This window comes from Exophiala aquamarina (genome assembly GCF_000709125.1).
Source record: "Exophiala aquamarina CBS 119918 chromosome Unknown aczIA-supercont1.116, whole genome shotgun sequence".
Classification (NCBI taxonomy): Eukaryota; Fungi; Ascomycota; class Eurotiomycetes; order Chaetothyriales; family Herpotrichiellaceae; genus Exophiala; species Exophiala aquamarina.
The window spans coordinates 1-2,159 of NW_013550472.1; the positions used below are offsets into that span (position 1 = coordinate 1).

At 52.8% G+C, this 2,159-nt stretch overlaps 1 protein-coding gene across 1 annotated transcript; it reads left to right on the forward strand.

The window, feature by feature from the left end:
- Positions 1-60: 60 nt before the first annotated feature.
- A1O9_13169 (uncharacterized protein) lies at positions 61-1,338 on the forward strand (the record flags this gene model as incomplete). Its single annotated transcript, XM_013397915.1, has 1 exon — positions 61-1,338. One exon carries the CDS (start codon positions 61-63, stop codon positions 1,336-1,338), a length of 1,278 nt encoding a protein of 425 aa, XP_013253369.1.
- Between the last annotated feature and the right edge of the window lie 821 nt (positions 1,339-2,159).

Below are 2,159 nucleotides of genomic sequence, written 5' to 3' on the forward strand. Positions count from 1 at the left end.
GGGGTCCGCGTGGAGGTGGAAGACGAGGTCATCCGCGTGGTGTTGCGGTTGGAGAAGCAGATGTCCGGCACACAGAAAGGCGTGGTGTACGTGCGATCGCGCGAGAGTTGCAAGGCGTTGGCGGTTAAGCTCGGGTGTGATTATTATCACAGTGGCATCGCGGACGAGAGTGAACGTCAGGCGACACTACAGCGATGGGCAACGGGCGCGGGAGAGAACCGATGGATCGTGGCGACAACGGGTTTAGGCACGGGAGTGGACATTCCCGGGATCGTGGCGGTGGTGCACATGGAGCAGCCGTACGGGTTGGTGGATTTCGTGCAGCAGACAGGTCGGGGTGGGCGGCAGGCGGGTGAGGTGGTGGAATCCGTGGTGGTGATCGATCAGCGGAAGGCGTGGATCGGTGAACATCGTAGTGATGTGGAACATTTGAATCATCAGGCGATGGAATGGTTTGTGGAGAGCGCGGGTTGTCGACGCGTAGTGCTGGGGATGTTCATGGACGTCGGGCTGAGAGAGGCGGGCATGGACTGTGAACAGCTACAGGCCGAGTTGTGTGACCGATGTCGAGTTCAGCATGCGAGGCAGGAGGAGGAGGCGACGAGGGACGCTGCCGAGGAAGACAATAACCGAGTAGAAGGGGTGGAAGATGAAGAGACCGATCACGAGGACGAAGAGGGCACCGCTGAAGAGGAAGATGGAGAGGAGGACGAGGATGAGAGTGGGCGCGAGGGGGAGGGGGAGAGTGACTCAACGTTAAGCGATGAACCGCCGATGTCACATTCAAATCGATTTCGTGAGTACATTCAAGAGAAGCACACACGCTTAAAGGAGTGGAGGCGGTGGTTGATGGAGGTTGGTAGCAATCATTGTCCCGTATGTTATATGCAGTGGGTACGAGATGGACGGACGGCCGCATGGTATGTCAAGATCATACATAACATTCGAGCATGTCCGCGCGTTGACTTCGAGAAATTGCGAGTGTGGCGAAAGGGGTTGGATTTCGGCGAGTACGATTGCTGCTGGGAATGTGCGTTGCCGCAGAGCATGTGTCGCGGCATACAGGACCGGGAGAACGGGTCGCAAGGGTGGAGTCAGCTCGGGTGTGAGTGGGGAGATCAGGTGGTGCCGTTGTTATATTGGATTCAGGGGGACGCGACATGGCGAGACAAGGCTCGTTCCGTGTTTGGCTTCACTGGCATGCACGCGGATGACAATGACTGGCATAAGCAGCAACAGTATCGGCGGTGGTTAGGGCGAGCAAGGCGTATGTACGATGAGGACATGACGAATGCGATTGCGGTATGGGATATGGTGATTCGCGAGGTACAGCGGTAGAGTTGATGGCGTTGATGACGGGTTAAGGGTAGGAAATGGTATAATAGAGGAAGGAGGATTCATAGAACGTTCGGAGATTTAGAGGTATAGAATAATCAAGATAAAGATAAATAGATTCGGTATCATGATGAATAGAGATAGATTTATTTATTATGATTGGGGATAGAAAGAAGGCAAGATGATGATTTTCGGATATTTAGTTTATATTATGCCGTCGGCGCCGCATCGCGGATGGCGTCGTGGAGTGAATGGTAATGGTGAAGGGGATCTTCAGCGGGGTTTAAAAGGGAATGGAAGGGGGATTGATTCGGTATCAACATGAAGACGTGGCAGTAAGTATGGCGGTGACGGCGATTGTTTTCATGGGAGATGCACAAGAGAGGTAGATAGATGAGTTAGATCGACGTATTTCATAGAGTGGGCGGGTAGGGGATCGGGGAAGCGGGGGGTTTTGGTGCGATATTTCAGTTAAGTAGTCGAGAGGGTGGCGGATTCGAGACGAGTCGATTATGATAGGAGTGTTGGTATGTATGGCAGCATTTACAGCAATTTTAGGAGGGTGTAGAGCGAATGCAGCAAATGGATGAGGGTCGTTTACCGTACATATGCGGATAGAGGTAGATGGTGAAGATCGGTGGAGAAGGAAGAGGGCGGGAATGGGTTCGACGGAGGATGACGAGGTCGATGAATTTTCGAGGGAGATACGATGGGTGGGGAGCGGTATAGCATCGATATAAAGGTCGATGTCCCGTGATGATTAATTTTTATGAGCGTTCGTATCGACATGAAAAATCGAAGAAGTTAACGGGTCGACAACGCAT